Below are 15,534 nucleotides of genomic sequence, written 5' to 3'. Positions count from 1 at the left end.
TGCATTATACTAATGTTTTCAGTGCATTTCCAAGATGTGCATTATACTATTATATTTTAGTGCACTTCCATGAATAGTAATGGTGTCTAATTGCCATCTCTATAAAAATACATCTGGTCCAATCACAAGTTCTTTATCTATCCATATTTTATTAAAATAAAAAATCAATTCTTTTAGCTTGAATAATAAACAATAGACAGACAACGCTTGGGGCTTGCTGGTTTTTCCATCATCCAATCCACAACAAATCGAATGAAAACCGTTTCGGATTTTCCTTCGATGTTTTAGTTCGCTAAGTTTGAAAAGTCCAAAGAGCATAGACTAGCCACGAAGAGATCGGATTAGAAATAAGTCATTCGCAAGTCACAAATAGACACTCAGGCAATTCTTTCTTTCTTAAGAAATAAATAAGAGAGAATCTCCTGGGAAAGACGGCTATGCCTCCCAAATCCCAAGCGATCTCAGTTGATGCATAATAACCTAATTGGTTTTATCACTTTTATAAAACTTTGTTCACCGTATAGCAATAAAAATTAAATACTACTGGTAAGAATTTATTTTCGTGTCTCTTCATGACAACGCACGGACTTCTACATAGTAATAACAAAATAATCAATTCTAAACCATCGAATTTCTATCGGACTCGGCGGACACAGCCGCACAGGCCGAACCAAACTCCTACCGCGTACGTACCGTAAATGCATCCAACTGCTACAGCATTCACCGGGCACTGTTCACGCGAACTGTAGCATCTTCCTTTTTTATTTCTTCTTCGCATCCCATTCTTATCCAATTTAATTCGCTATTTTTCTAGTGCTTACACACAGCATGTGAACCCCATTACGATTTCATCCCACATGGTGTCCCTTCACCATGTGCCACCTCGTATTCAACATCATCAGTACCTCAGCTCGTCCCTAAGTTTAGTCAAGATGCTCCTAACGTTGACCGATATTGAGCTCTAAAGATCACGACTCTAGTCCAATCATGTCACATGTCATCTCGACCATCCAGCCCTCAGTTCCTCTCTGAACTTAGTCATGATCCGTATCCCGAACATCCAGACCTCAATTTCTCCCTGAACCTAGTCATGGTCCTCGCCATTGACCACAGTTGACCTCAAGTCATCTGCACACATAGAGACAAATAAACCGTTTCTGGGCACAAATATCGCAACCTAACGCACATTAGTTACACACACGACACCAACATCATAACTGTTATTGTTCATCACAAAATATTGATCATGACTATGATCTTACAATATGTAACCGTATGCGTTGATGTGATGTTTTTGCAAAATAGTTTTGCAAACTGAACGCGCTCTAAGGTATAGCAATATTTAGCTAAGGTGGTCAGGCATTCCCTCTCATGTCTCACCTTTCATTTGATATATCTGTTTGTCTTTCAGTTTCTTGCAGGTATATTGGAAAATAAAAAATAATATATAAATAATATATGTGTTCTTGGCATTTTAATAGCAGAGGCTTAAAATAAATTATAATAAAAAACCACAAATAATGTCTAGATTTAAGTTTAAAAATTTAAAATTTTCTTATAAGCATAAGATAAAGAAAAATAGCGGCGCCTTGATTAGTTTCATTGATTAAAGGAGGGTCTATGATTGATGTTGGATCTCCGGGATCTACAGCAGTTTCTAGCGATTTTCGGTTTTCATAGCAATAGAAAGAAGCATGCATAGACCCTTCTTTAATGTCAGTTCTAGAAAACGAAAGACATCATCAGGGCAAGAATTTCAATTTTTTTAAAACTTTTTATTTTAAAATTTTAAAACTAAAATGTCTCAACATATTTTCATATTTGAAACTTTTGATCATCACTTTGTCTGACATGACCAAATATGATCATGTCACTCTGTCTGACATGACCAAACAATATTGTCCATACCAATAAGAGTTTGACATGATAATATTGTTGTGTGATGCCATTTACGATAGTGTGGCCAAATAATGCTGAACTGTGACCAAATAACATTTTCACACCGTCCAGACAGACATGACAATGTTATTTAGTCACAGCAAATATAAAGATGTGACCAAAATATTTAGATATGATACTAAACTCTAAGATAATTTAATTTTAAAATTAAAAATAAATAAGGTTAATGAAAAATATTCTAAGGGCGACGCCACTGCAAATAGCTGCTCGTCACTAAGAACCTCAATTATGCTTATGTTAATAAGCCAAAATTTAAATTTGTAACCTTAAATATAGAGTTGATTTTTTTATTGTAGTTTGTTTTCTAGTGTTTTTGCTTTGGATTGTTGAAAACACGTATATAAAAGGTTTATTTATAAATTACTCTTTGTTTGCCAATATGTTATTTGATTTTTTTTTCTTTTTGCATAAGAAGCAAAACAATGATCACCTAATTTGCCATTGCCGGAGGTCGAGGGTAGCCGGAACCATCTATCCTTCAACGCTATTTGAAGTATCAACAAAGACAACTGACATGACCTAAGTATGTGATCAAATATATAGTCATTAGTCAGCACATATTAATAGATTTGGTGCCGGTGTTCAATGGTCAGTGGACGTGCACGCTTGTGTTTTGTGGGGACTACTAGTTTTGATGTCTCCAATCAAGCATGTGTATAGAAATTAATTAAGTGGTAATGTGTTATCGGGTGTCCCAAATTTTTGAATGGAGTGGATGACTTCAATGACGACGTTTATGATTTGACAGTAACTGACCAAGACGATAAGCATACGAGTAGACTACAGTACCAGTAACTGACCAAGACGATAGGTTTACGCCTTATCCCAACGTCTCCCGTTCTTGATCTTAACTAAGCACAATTAACCATATCCCGGTAGGGATACGAGTAGACTACAATGCCCTAAAATAATCTTCCATCATGTAATTTCATCACGTAAATCAAGAACCATGCAAGTAGAAATCATGGATCATTATCATACGGCGCGTTGTACAGTGAAAGAAGATACTAAAAAGATGAAGTTGTGTTGATGATCTGATGCATGATGATATAGAGGAAGCAGTCGATCGTTGCATCTCAATCTTCTATTCCACACGCATGTATAGCTTTGTCAATCAGCAATATAATTTGGCGGTGCCTCTTCTGTTATCCACACGTATAAAGAAGGAACGTCATGCACGCATGTGCTAACATCTGCATACCATAAGTATAGGGAAGGAATGTCGTGCAAGGATGTGCTAACGTCCGTGTGCGGCTAGGGTTTTGTCTCGGGAGGAGAACGGCTAGGGTTTTCTTATGCTAAACCAGCCTCCTTGCCCTTATATATAAGAACGGCTAGGGTTTTCTTATGCTAAACCAGCCTCCTTGCCCCTATATATAAGACTCGAAACCAGGCCTCCAAGGCTAGTACAAGTCCTATTCGGATCTATCCGAACTGGGCCTGTATATATTGGATCGATATCTAACTCCCACATTCCAACCCATTAAGTTGTGACCCATAGATTCATAAATACTCGGTTGTAAGGCGAAAACTTATTTTCGGTCCACATGCTAATAGCGACTCCTAGCAGAACATATTGACCCGCCGAGCATCCATAAAGATCACCTCAGTTGAACCTATAGTGTATCATTGTATTAACCTCTTTGCCTCACGATAAGTGTCATCCTTTCAATAGCTCAATGGTTTTCTTCATCCTATAATATATCACATAACTTGTGATTGACTTCTCAATTACCTTTGGCATGGCTATGCACTTTTATAATCTATAGCATCGAGGGGCCCAGAGATATCTCTCCAAGGGATGGGCAAATTCTATCTTGATTATGTACATCCCACTACATATTTCATGGTATGTCAGAAGACTATTTTTATGACTAACCAGTCATGATGTAGCGTTTAGTAGTCGCTAAGCAATCCATTACACATATTGAGAACCATAATAATCTTAAATCAAAGGATTATAATCAACACTGAGTGAGAACACTGATGGCACATTCGTAATGTCTCATGTTGGATCTATCCAACATCATGTTCTCCAACATGTGTCGACATGATCAATTTGGTATCTTCATACTATGATCCATAAGACATGATCATCAATCAATGCATGTGCTGATCATCTAATCACATTTGTTCCATATGTGATATTTAATCAGGGAACCTTTAATAAAATGGTAACTTACAACATAAAGAATCTCATAAACGAATCATATATTCATTAATCGATAATAAGTTATCTATGTCAAAGAACGATGCATGATAAATATGTAAACATAGTATGTGATACAACCAATCTATGATTGCCTCTAGTGCACATTGCTAACAGTCCCGAGAGTATCTGTTATAGAAGTAATTGAGAACTTACACACATAAGATGAACAAATAATTTGATAATTCAAAAAGATGTGGTTTTGAAGATACTCCATTTTGTCTCAAAAAGACATTAATTTTTTGTTTATGAGTCCAGCTTTAACTATCCGTTATATTTGAAAAATTTATAAAAAACTCTAAAAAATTAGTCACACATAAAGTATTATTCTTGCTTATCATCTAATAGTAACAAAAATATTAATCATAATTTTTAAATAAGACAAAAAGTCAATCATTGTATCAAAAACTAAAAAATAAACTTATTTTAGGATAGAGAAAGTAAGTACTTAGGTGATTTAGCCTACGCATATAACCAGGAGGCGAAGTACTCCCTTCATTTCATAACGTAAGATGTTTGATTTTTTTTGCTTATATTCAAAAAATTATGAAAATATCATTTATTTTGCTTGTGATTTACTTTATTATCAAAAGAACTTTAAGCACGACTTGTCATTTTTTTATATTTGTACTAATATTTTGGATAAGACAAATGATCAAACGTTGCAATTAAAAAAGTCAAACAACTTACATTATGAAATGGAGGTGGTATTAATTACTATCTTTCGATGAAACAAAACTCATCTAACTAGGCAAAGGATGTGTTTATCATCTAACGAGGCAAACGATGTGTTTAATTTGTGGATCAAGTAGGATGGATTACAACCAAACTAAGATCGTAGGATGGTTGGTTGTATTTTTTTTGTTTGGTTGAAGGGATAAGTTTAATTATGTTTTTTTTTGGATGGAGGGATATGATGAGATGGAGTGATCCTGTGACATATTTAGATGACAGGATAGAGGTGGAATGACTTATTACTTGCCCATGTTCTGTCAGTGAGGTTACCTTCACAAAGAAATTTTCAAATAAAACAATAAGTTTGGTTCATTTTTAAAAAATTACACAACATAATTGTATTAATATTAATACATATAATATTTGAATTGTTCGTGCTATTTTAAATAATAATAGAGAAATACTAAATGTAATTGCGCATGCCATTCCACCAAAAATTAGAACAATACACATAATCATGCATCACAGGTGCGTCATGGACAAAGTGGGAAGAAGCCGTCTAGTTGTTTTTGGCGGATTATCTCATCCTGGATCGAGAGAATATTTTCTACCTGTGTATATCCCATCTCATATTATATACGAACCAAACATCCATTTGATATGGCTTTGACCCAACCTACTTAAACCTTGCAACAAAACACATCCTAAGAGAAATTCAGTATCTAATGGCCAAAAATCCTAGGGGCGGCTGGTAGGGATGCACATAATCGTAAGTTCAAAAATTATTCCATTGTTAATTTGTTATTGTGTGCACAGCAACTTAGATACGATTTGGAGGCCATATTAATGTCGGATCAATTAAAAAGAGGACTTAATTTGGGGGTTTTCCATGCATTACTCGGGGACACTTGGATAGATGGCTAAGATGGGCATGCTTCTTTTAATTCGGGCAGTCCACGAGACTGAACATAGAGTTTTTTTTTTAAAGGAGACTGAACAGGAATATTGTGAATTGCATTATCCTTGAGCTGACGCATGTTACCACGAGGCGACGGAGTAATTACTAACTTTCGATCAAACAAAACTCAAATAAAAATCTACGCTAAACTAAGTAATCCCTTGTAAAAAAAATGAGACGGAGTATCTCGGCTTGTTTAGGAGAGGTTTAGATTATGAGAAACTGCTGTTTGGTAGCCAGCTTCTTTTTTCAGAATTCTCAGAAACTGTGGACTGTTTAGGACAGCTGCTGACAGAAGCAACTTTTTCGAAAAGCTACAGCTGTGAGAAGCTTCCTAAACAGACCCTCTATAAGCAAAAAAGACATAGGGGCGGCTGGTAGGGATGCACATAACCCTACATCACACCATAGGGCTATGGGTCCAAATTCATACAGTTTGTCATCATTTTCAGAAACTTTCTAAAACTATTTCATTGTTAGTGTGTGCAGCTAACTTAGATAGGATTTAAAGGCTATAATTTTGGATCACTTAGAAAGAGGATTTCAGGAGTTTTCCATCCATTCCTCGAGGATCCCCATATAGGCTCCTGGACGCATGGACATGTTTCTTTTAATTTGGGATAGTCTAGGCTCTGTTTAATTTAGCTTAGGATTATTATAATCTGGCTTATTAGAAACAAGATAAAAGAAACAGATGAATTATTATAGCATATTATTATATCTAGAGCCCAGGTTACCATAAACCGATAAGCTCATCTAAAGTGTTCTTTTAAAGATTATTGGGTGATACCTAATACCGTTCGATACTTTAAAATAATTACCCAACTTTGTCATTTCTTTTTTAGTTTAGCTTATAGAAATCTGACTTGATAGTCTAAATTATAATAATTTCATGTTCAAACAGACAGGGTCTAAATATAGAGTTAGAAAAACAAAGAGACTAGCCATGAATATTGAGATTTGCATTATCCTTGAGCTTGTGTGCGTCTCCCTTTATTGGTGAGTACAAAAACATCATCACAGAAATTAGTGGCACACATTTCTTAAATTTCGACTTATACAAATCTAGAAACACATTTATCGATCTAATAATTGAGCTGTCCTGCCCGAGCTCTACTGCACTACATGTTCACAGTAACAGATATCCTTATCAAGATGTATCAAGCATACCAATTAATTAACGATAAAAACTTAATATAATAGAATACCATATTGGTATATTTTTTGAGGTCATATCTGAATCATTGATTGTGTTGGGTTTAGTTTTCGAGAAAAATGTAAATATTGCTTACCCAATCTGAAGAACCGGCATAAAAGGATCACTATCTTGGAGAAACCAGGGAGCGCCGGCAATGGTGCACGCCGTCAGAATCCGTACGCACCTCTTGTTATTGGTTTTAGCTCGAGCATGCTTTCTCAACGTCCTTAAAAGTCACCCATTAATTCTATCTAAACAAGAACCTTCTCCATTCTCTCTCTCTCTCTGACATCATTAGCTTCCAAACTATTTGCGCATTTTTTGTAAGAATCCATAATCTGGTAGATCTCCTATTTCATAATTACTCTTTTCACCTTATACAATCACTCTGTTGTTTATGTTACTCTGTTTCTATTAGTTTTGGTCAATTCAGAAGCGACCGATGGCGGCAAACAATGGAACAGCAGTGAGGAAGATGGTATGCCCCAAAATAGAAATACTTGTATTTCTAGACGAAGGAAGTACTCTTAATGTAGTAGAAGATGGATTACAATTTAAAGTGTTGAGGAGGTAATGCGTTACTAGGTGTCCTAATTGTTCGATAGAAGTGTTGAAACCTTGCACAAACAAGATAAACAAATAATTTGATAACTCATAAAGATGGGATTTTGAAGAGGAGTAATTAGGTAGTTTAGCCGACGCACGTGATCATGAGGTGAAGTAGTGATGACTAACTTTCAATCTAATAAACTCAAATAAAAACCTAAGAGAAACTAAGTTATTATAGGTGAAAAAAGTCAGCGTGCACAAACCCTACCATTTGTCGTTGTCTTTAGGAGCCATCTAAGGGTCTGTTTGGGAGAGCTTAAGATTCTGATAAGCAGCTGGTGAGAAGCCAGCTTCTCAGGATCTGGAAGAGTTGGGTTTCCTAGGTTCCGATTTATAGTTTATTTTCTGGATTCTGTAACTCCACATTCTTATTACCTGAGTATTATTTGGAAGAGTTTCTAACTTCTGAAGATTCTATGAGAAGCTGCAACTACCAGAAGCTCCCTAAAAAGGTCTAAACTATTTCATCCATTGCAACTAATCCAAATTGGATTTGGAGACCATAATACCAGATCGATTAGAAAGAAGACTTTAGAAGTTCTCCATCAATTACTCAAGGATCCCCATATAGACCATCGGACAGATGGGCATGCTTGTTTAAATTTAGGAGGGTCCAGGAGGCTGAACATGAATATTATGAATTACATTATCCTTTAGCTGGTGTTTTGTCTCTCTCTCCCTTCATTCCTAAGTAAAAGGACATAATCACAAACATTAGTAGCACCTATTGCTCAAATTATATTTACGCAAATTTAAAAGCATATTCACCTGGTAATTAAGCGGGTCATGCACGAGCTCTTGGGCACTAGATGTTCACAGTCAGAGTTGCCCTTGTCAAGAGGTATCAAGCATAAAAAAAAATCAATTAATGACAAAAGCTTAATATAATAGATACCATAGTGATCGATAAATAATATTTATCGAGCCCATAACCGAACCATTGATTGAGTTGGGCTAGTTTTAGCTAAATGTAAATGTTACTTGCTATTTAGGCCAACAGGTCATTGAGTCACACTTATAGGTCTTGTTCGGTTAATCCTAATCACAAGAGGATTCAAAGGGATTAGGGTGCGATTTATTCTACACCTTTTGTGCTGCGGAATTATTCTTTCCTAATCTTCTCCAATCCCTCTCTCTTGGGGAATAACCGAACGAGTCCCTGTGTATGTACAAAAGAGTAAGCAACGTAAGTTTTGTTATGCCGAAGAGCTTGAGAATTGCAGTTCCTTTACGGACAGAAAACAAAAACAAACTTGAGTTTATATTGCATATATTTCAGAAATTCATCCATTACCTGGCCGGCAAAAGGGCACCCGTATCCAATCTGAAGAGCCGGCAAAAGGATGATCACTGTCTTGGAGAAAACCAGGGTGCGCCGGCAACGCTGCACGCCGTCAGAATCCGCAGGCAACCTCTTGTTATCGGTTTTAGCTCCACCGTGGTTTCTCCACGTCCTTAAATCTACTCCGTTAACTCCATCTAAACATGAACCTTCTCCATTCTCTCTCTCTTCAACATCATTATCTCCCAATACTCACTGCACATTTTCTGTAAGCACCCGTAAGATATCCTACCTCGTACATAATTACTCTTGTGTTTCTGTAAGCACTCATTGATTAGTACTGTTTTCTGTTTGTTTCGGTCACTGTATTCAGAAGAAGAAGAGACTGATGGACTGGAGCGGCAGCCTGTGGTGTTCCTCAAATGACACAGGCTACCTTGCAGGGAGTGAAGCTCGTCGACGGTGCCTGGCATGTGCCACAACGACAGCACGACGTCGCTGAGGGCGAACACCGTCGACGAGCTCCACTCGCTGCAGAGGAAGCCTGTGCCGGTGGAGAAACACCATAGGCTGCCGCGCCAGTTTATCAGGTCATATTCTTTCTCTAGCAGTACGAGGATACTCCGATATTTATTTTAGGTTGATTAGCATAGACTAAGTAAATATTAAAATATTCTCTTTAAGTCATTCCAGTGATTAATTATGGAATATTGAATTAATTAGTTTTTCTTTCTAAACATCTTATTGATATTGGAGTGACTGGGATAATTGAAATAATAGAAATCAATATAGAAACATTATATCGTGGTACAAAGTTTGAATTATAGAAATACTTGTATTTTTCAAACTGAAAGACACGCCGTTTGCGCATAACGATAAAATTACATCCTATGTCAAACCATGCTTCTTCTGCATCTTCTCTTCCGAAATCCAGGAATCCTTCTGGCCACAAACGTTCATTAGTTTTGTTAGAAATTTCGCTGTTAATCGAGTGTGAACTTTTTGGGCTGTGTGATCATGACTCTGTCGTTAAACATCATGGTCTAGTCCTCGTTATTATGCTTGATCATTCGAGACCTACCTTAGGCCCCTTTGAATACACGAATGAAAAAACGAAGGAATAAAAAAATAGGATTTTGATAGTAATGTAGGTGTAAAATAAAGGATTGCAAAACATAGAAAAACAACGTAGGTATAGCCATTTGATTGGGCAACAGGAAAAATATAGGAATTTGAGAAGAGATAAACACTCAAAAGGATTTTTTTCCATGAAGCTGTTAAATTTCCCCCAAAACTCGTATAAGAAGAGGCATTATATAGGAATTTCATAGGATTTTATATGTTTCATTTCTTTGATTCAAAGGGTTTTGTAGGAAAAATTCTTATAGGAATAAAATCCTCTAAAACTTCTATGAATTTTCTTTAAATCAAGGGAGCCTAAAATTATAACTTGTGAAATAATATGTTGAGAGATTTTTAGGGGATACATATCTTTGTCTGAAGTAGCATCCATGGTCCATTAGGTTTTTTCTACATAAGCGTACCAGTTTGCGATAGTCATTTGGCCATTGTGATTAGTAATTTTCAAAATTTGTGATATTTTTTCTCGATTTTAAAAACATTTTTTACGATGAAACAACCGTTACATTTGTACGCATGCATGCTGCTGTTATTCTTAATACTACTGATTTTTCATATCTATGGGTATTATTCCTCTAAAATAACACATGTGGCTATCATTTTCATATGGATTGACATCTGGATATAATTTATAATGGATTGTACAGTGCATCCTTGGCATCGATGACACATGGGGTTGGGCCAAAACTGGTCAAAGGTGACCCAGCAAGCAAAAAGGAAAATGGCAACGTTGTGACACATCACCAACACAGTGTCACTGTCCCCACCATCAGTGTGGGCGACAGTGACCTCAAGTTCACCTGTGTTATGTACAACCTATCAACTTCTGGTACACACATCCAAACACTATATGCATTTGACACGTACCAACACATTTGCTAATCTGGATTAAATAGCATGCACATATATGCTTAGAAAATGTTATGGGTCATCTTTTTATTTTTTTATTTAGAAAAAATCAAACGAAAAAGCTTATACACATGTTCTTAACAATTTAGAAACAAATATTGAAAATAAATTATGATAAAAAATCTCAAAATGAACTTCAAATAAAAGGTTGAAAATTCAAAATTTTTCTTATAAGCATAATTGAAAAGATGGGGTTGTATATTTTTTTTGGTTGTGCAGAACTTTATGAACATGCAATCAAATATGAGAAAGGGTCGTTCATTACATCAAGTGGGGCATTAGCAACGCTATCAGGAGCAAAGACCGGTCGATCACCTAGGGACAAACGTGTTGTCAAGGACGAAACAACTGATGATCTCTGGTGGGGGAAGTAAGCATCCATGACCAGAGCAAATGATCAATTTAAATTTCCAAATTCATTGTTAATACTCTATAAGTCGAGCAAAATAAATAATATATTCTCACATGTTGAAGGGGGTCACCAAACATTGAAATGGATGAACATACCTTCCTTATCAATAGGGAGAGGGCTGTTGACTACTTGAACTCCCTCGACAAGGTAGGCTACAGGCTATGTAAATTGTATCTCTATTCACAAAATATCATTAAATAATGTACCATTTATTTATTTTTAAATAATGTACATCAGAGTAATCGTAGGTTTTGTTTTCGGGAGTAGTGTAATCATATATATTAGCAGACTATTAGTTTAATAGTGTTATATACAAAATTGATAATTTTATACCCCATCCCTTTTCCATTTGACACGGTTGACTTTTAGATCAATGTTTAACCATTCCTGTTATTCAAAATATTTATATAATTATTAATTATTTTGTTACTATTTGATCTACTACTACAGTAACTTTAACATGACTTATAATTTTATATATTTAGATAAAAAGTTTGAATAAAAGAACGACAAATATAGATCCAAAAGTGAACTACATCAAGTAAAATAAACTGGAGGGAGCAGAACTAAGCGCGTTTATAGGTAGTGCTACAAAACAAAAGCTGTACAATTTTATAGAACCTTGCATCTGCGTTTGAATATGTACTATTCTACTGTCTTTAATGATTAGTTTGATTGCAGGTGTTTGTTAATGATCAATTTTTAAACTGGGACCCCAATAATAGGATCAAAGTTCGTATCATCTCTGCTAGGGCCTACCACTCCCTCTTCATGCACAACATGTAAGTGCAAATGTTGGTAATAGGAAATGGAGACAGCTCTAATGGTTTCCACTATATTTTAGGTCACTCCTTATGCTTCACTGAACAAGATAAGTATACCCTAACTTGACCTTCATGCATGTATCTCAAGCATAAATAGCACAAACTACCAGAATTTGCAATATCTAATGCTTCTGGTTACATTATACGCTCTACATGGTTTTTATATGACATTGTTAACTTTTATGTGTACGTTTGACCATTCGTCTTATTCAAAAATTTTATCCAAATATGTATAACTATAAGTCATACTTAAAGTTCTCAAAATAATAGATCAAATTATAACAAAAAGTCAATAATTATATATATCTTTGAATAAGACGAACGGTCAAACGTAAACATAAAAGTCAACAGCGTCATATAAAAAAAACATAGAGAGATTATCGGATTATCATAGTCAGCGAGAATCCCAATGTTCTATTGACATGATACTTAGGAATAGTACAAATTCAGCTAATAATTTGTATATAAATAGTTCTAAGTATTAGCAGAGAGCTACTGTTGCCTGATGGGTCACAGGTGATGTACAGGTGCATCCGGCCAACATACGAGGAACTAGAGAATTTTGGCGAGCCAGACTTCACCATATACAATGCTGGGCAGTTCCCATGCAACCGTTACACACATTACATGACATCCTCAACAAGTATAGACATCAACCTCAAGAGGAGGGAAATGGTTATACTGGGCACACAGTATGCTGGGGAGATGAAGAAAGGCTTCTTCAGCGTGATGCACTACCTCATGCCCAAGAAGCAGATCCTCTCCTTGCACTCTGGCTGCAACATGGGCAGAGAGGGTGATGTAGCCCTCTTCTTTGGATTGTCAGGTAGCTGAACTAATTACAATGGTTTCTGTAAGTGAGTTCTTTTGTTTTTGATTACTATGTGTTATGATGCTGTGACTAATGTTGCATGTTAATTTAATTAAGGTACTGGAAAGACAACTCTGTCAACAGACAGGAATAGGATCTTGATTGGGGATGATGAACACTGCTGGAGTGATAATGGTATCTCTAACATTGAGGGTGGCTGCTATGCTAAGTGCATAGATCTTTCTCATGAGAAAGAGCCTGACATTTGGGATGCAATCAAGTTTGGCACAGGTATGTGCACATCACTTCTGGAGTTTATCTACCCAACAGCTTCGGATTTATGTATACCTATTTTCTTAATTATTAATCTCAATGATGAACATTTAGTGTTGGAGAATGTTGTTTTCGATGAGCACTCCCGTGAAGTTGATTATACAGAAAAATCTGTCACAGGTAATTAAATATATCTGTAGAATAATCTTACAGGATATAGAAACGTTGTGATACAAAAAGGTACCTAATTCATTACAATCATGATCTGTTCTGCAGAAAATACCCGTGCTGCTTACCCTATTGAATACATAGCTAATGCTAAGATACCATGTGTTGGGCCACACCCAAAGAATGTTATTCTACTGGCATGTGATGCATTTGGTGTCCTCCCTCCTGTCAGCAAGTTGAGCCATGCACAAACCATGTACCATTTTATCAGTGGCTACACTGCATTGGTAATGATAGAGTTTGTTTGATTTAATCTCTATTAATTGAAGGGACAATTGGACTTAGTTTTTTGTGTTGCTCCATACATGGCACTACTATGTAGGTGGCTGGTACTGAAGATGGTATCAAGGAGCCGCAAGCTACATTCTCTGCTTGCTTTGGTGCAGCCTTTATCATGCTCCACCCAACTCGGTATGCTGCCATGTTGGCAGATAAGATGAAGAAGCATGGAGCTACTGGATGGCTTGTCAACACTGGCTGGATAGGAGGAAGGTAAAAACATTCTTAGTGCTGAGTAGTTCATATGATGTGATGTCAACACTGGTTGGATTCTATTCCATTATTGAACAAAAATTTCAACTAATTAAATGGCATGAGTAAGAACAGCTGGGTTTTAAAGGGATGCCACTTGTTTGGGTTGGAATCAGGGACTTATATTCCAAAGTTTCGAACTTTGTATGCTCTTTCAAAAGTAATTTATAGCACTCACTTAGAACACAAACACATATATGTAATGTATTCTCTGACAAGCCTATGCTGTTTAAGTATATTGAAATATGAGTTCTCTACGATCCCTTTATTGAAAATTGCAGTGTATACCTTGGCCTACTGAAAATTGCTTACTACTTTATGGTTCTTCAGTTATGGTGTAGGTGAGCGGATCAGTTTGGCCTACACTAGGAAAATCATCGATGCCATTCACTCCGGTGAGCTCTTGACTACAAGCTACAAGAGGACAGAGGTCTTTGGACTAGATATCCCCATAAAAGTTGAAGGAGTTCCATCCGAATTGCTTGACCCCATAAATACTGTGAGTACTTAAGAATATTTTCTGCAAGGGATTTTATATTGCATATTAGTAGTACTAAAATAGCTTCACTAACCATTTTGAACTATGGTGTAGTGGGAGGACAAAAACTCATACAAGTCGACACTTCTTAAGCTGGCAGATCTGTTCAAGAAAAATTTCGAGGTATTTGCAAATTACAAGATCAGTGTTGTTAGTGACCTGGCTGATGAGATTGCTGCTGCAGGACCAAGTTTCTGATTTTAACGAAACAGAAGTAGTATGTCTTAATGTGTACGTTATGCCTCCATCCCAAAATTAATATAGGTACCTTTAGCTGTGTAAGATCAAGTGCGTAGCTAAAGGTAGCTATATTTTGTGATGGAGGGATACTAAATAAAAGATATCATTTCTGTTCCTTAAGGATATGATGTAACTAGAGTTACCACTCATTTTGCTGTAATTTTTTGATATCTCATGGTACTTTCTAGTCAGGATACCAAAAAGTATCACAAATTCGCACTAAAGATATTGTATTAGCATATTTCAAGACCGACTCATTACCCCAAAATTACTGTAAATAAAGTGACCATTCTAAGGATGGTAAAATATATTAAAAGCTGTCAATACCACAACATAGGAAGTTTTTGTGTTCTGGAATGGTTTGTGTCTAGATTGATAGTGGTGTATGTTTACTAGTTGACATTCAACGTGTTACCAGAAGATTTATGTTCGTTCAAACAATTTTGGAAAACAAGCATACCAAATGTAAGGGCGTTGGTATTGTCCATCAGGAAGACTTCTGTGAGGAATGTTATAGAACAAATTTACTAGCCACTGTTTCGCTCTCCCGAGTGAAGAGAACGGAAATAGGCGGAGGGGGATGGCATCCTGAGTGAGTACTCCTCTAATGACGATGCTGTCTCAAATCTGTAGGAATTGTTGGAGATGAGCATTAGCATCCTCGTTGGCTTTCCCATGAAATGGGCTAGCCGACACCATTGTGATGAGACCGATCATGATCTCAAAGTTAGCATCCCC

General features: G+C 36.3%; 1 protein-coding gene across 1 annotated transcript; it reads left to right on the top strand.

Moving 5' to 3' along the window:
• The first annotated feature begins 7,441 nt into the window (after window positions 1–7,441).
• LOC102711015 (phosphoenolpyruvate carboxykinase (ATP) 1-like) lies at window positions 7,442–14,787 on the top strand. Its single transcript, XM_006661615.2, has 14 exons — window positions 7,442–7,477; window positions 8,888–9,015; window positions 9,343–9,480; window positions 10,678–10,859; window positions 11,159–11,309; window positions 11,414–11,498; window positions 12,033–12,133; window positions 12,703–13,001; window positions 13,104–13,277; window positions 13,374–13,439; window positions 13,536–13,714; window positions 13,810–13,979; window positions 14,349–14,517; window positions 14,611–14,787. Exons 1-14 carry the CDS (start codon window positions 7,442–7,444, stop codon window positions 14,752–14,754), a joined length of 2,022 nt encoding a protein of 673 aa, XP_006661678.2. The 3' UTR covers window positions 14,755–14,787.
• Window positions 14,788–15,534: the final 747 nt, after the last annotated feature.

This window comes from Oryza brachyantha, chromosome 10 (genome assembly GCF_000231095.2).
Source record: "Oryza brachyantha chromosome 10, ObraRS2, whole genome shotgun sequence".
In the NCBI taxonomy this organism is placed as follows: domain Eukaryota; kingdom Viridiplantae; phylum Streptophyta; class Magnoliopsida; order Poales; family Poaceae; genus Oryza; species Oryza brachyantha.
Note: the sequence above shows the minus strand (reverse complement) of the source record. Positions and strands in the feature narration are given on the sequence as shown.

Excerpts from the sequence above, each read along its gene's own strand:
- LOC102711015 (XM_006661615.2), top strand. The coding sequence starts at position 7,442 with ATGGCGGCAAACAATGGAACAGCAGTGAGGAAGATG. Across the intron at positions 9,016-9,342 it reads CACGCCGTCAGAATCCGCAG|CTCGTCGACGGTGCCTGGCA; the intron begins GCAACCTCTTGT and ends CAGGGAGTGAAG. Across the intron at positions 9,481-10,677 it reads CTGCCGCGCCAGTTTATCAG|TGCATCCTTGGCATCGATGA; the intron begins GTCATATTCTTT and ends TGGATTGTACAG.